General features: G+C 61.8%; 1 protein-coding gene across 1 annotated transcript in view; it reads right to left on the reverse strand.

The window, feature by feature from the left end:
- Window positions 1–1,122, reverse strand: part of LOC104513691 (U5 small nuclear ribonucleoprotein 200 kDa helicase-like) — a gene marked incomplete at both ends in the record, with an annotated part of 9,266 nt that overhangs the window by 3,748 nt on the left and 4,396 nt on the right. Inside the window, 3 exon segments of the mRNA XM_010157134.1 lie at window positions 438–521; window positions 808–888; window positions 1,002–1,121. Of these exon segments, the coding sequence (XP_010155436.1) occupies window positions 438–521; window positions 808–888; window positions 1,002–1,121 (285 nt within the window).

The raw sequence follows: 1,122 nt of genomic DNA on the forward strand, positions 1-1,122 counted from the left end.
CCTCTCCCCAGAGCGGGAGAATCCCCTCCCTCGAAAAATCTCCCCTCCTTCCGCTGAAAACCATCATCCCTTTTCCTGTCACCATAGGCCCTGGTAGAAAGTCTCTCCCCATCTTCCAAGCCCCTTTCAAGTATGGAATTACACTCCGAGGTCCTTCATCCCAAACCCCTCGAGCTGGAGCAGCGATGGGATTCCCAGCCTTGGGACCTTGGTGGCAGAACTCGGCCGCGCTGTGATCCTCCAGCGCTGACTTGTTTCCGAGACAAATTAAAGACCCCGACGAAGATCCAACTCCCGCCCCGACAGGGTTCAGACCTCACCGCTCACGTTCTTTTCAAAGCCATTTCTGGCCCCAAACCGAATTTCCGAGGCGGAGCCGGGGCTGGGCTGCACACACCTGGGGAAGGGGAGAGGCCCCGGCCCCTTCCCTCACTCACCTGGGTCACGTACACCATGTCGGCCATGAGGGCGAACCCCTCCAGCTTCAGCTGAGAGATGAAGGCCTGGAGGAGCACGTTGATCTGGGGAAGCAGAACAGAGACCCCTCAGTGCCCTCCGCCCCATCCCGGCTTCCACGGTGGCAGAAGCCACCAGCGGGGTCTGGCCGTCCTACGCCGCAGGACAGCGCGCTCAGCCGGAGACACGCGGCCCCGGCGGCTCTCGGGGGGCGTGTGACACATTCCAGGGTGTCTCAGAGAACAGAAATCCCCCCCCACGTGGCATTTGCCACGACAGCTCTCCCCCAGCATCGCTGCTCCCCTTAAGACAGGGGCAGAAGCCCCCCCGAGGGGGGCAGGCAGGGCTCACCTTGGCACTGGGCTCCTCTATGCTCTCCTTCACCGGGATGGGAACGCGCTCCAGCAACTTCTGAAGCTCCAGCTTCTCCTCCTGCGGAAAACCAACGGGGAGAGGTGAGACCGGTCCCTCAGGGGGCGAGCTCTGCCTCTGCAGCCTCAACAGCAACAATGCCCCGGGGCTGCCTCCCCCCACGAGCGTCCTACCTCCCTCACGGTGATGTTCCTGAACTCCGAGGACAGTGAGAAGACCCGGAAGAGCTCGATTTCACTGAGGGTGGGTTTCAGGAGCTGGTTGTACGTCTGCATCGTCTCGTTGGTGATGTAG

The sequence above is a fragment of the Eurypyga helias genome, unplaced genomic scaffold (genome assembly GCF_000690775.1).
Source record: "Eurypyga helias isolate BGI_N326 unplaced genomic scaffold, ASM69077v1 scaffold20928, whole genome shotgun sequence".
NCBI classification, from domain to species: domain Eukaryota; kingdom Metazoa; phylum Chordata; class Aves; order Eurypygiformes; family Eurypygidae; genus Eurypyga; species Eurypyga helias.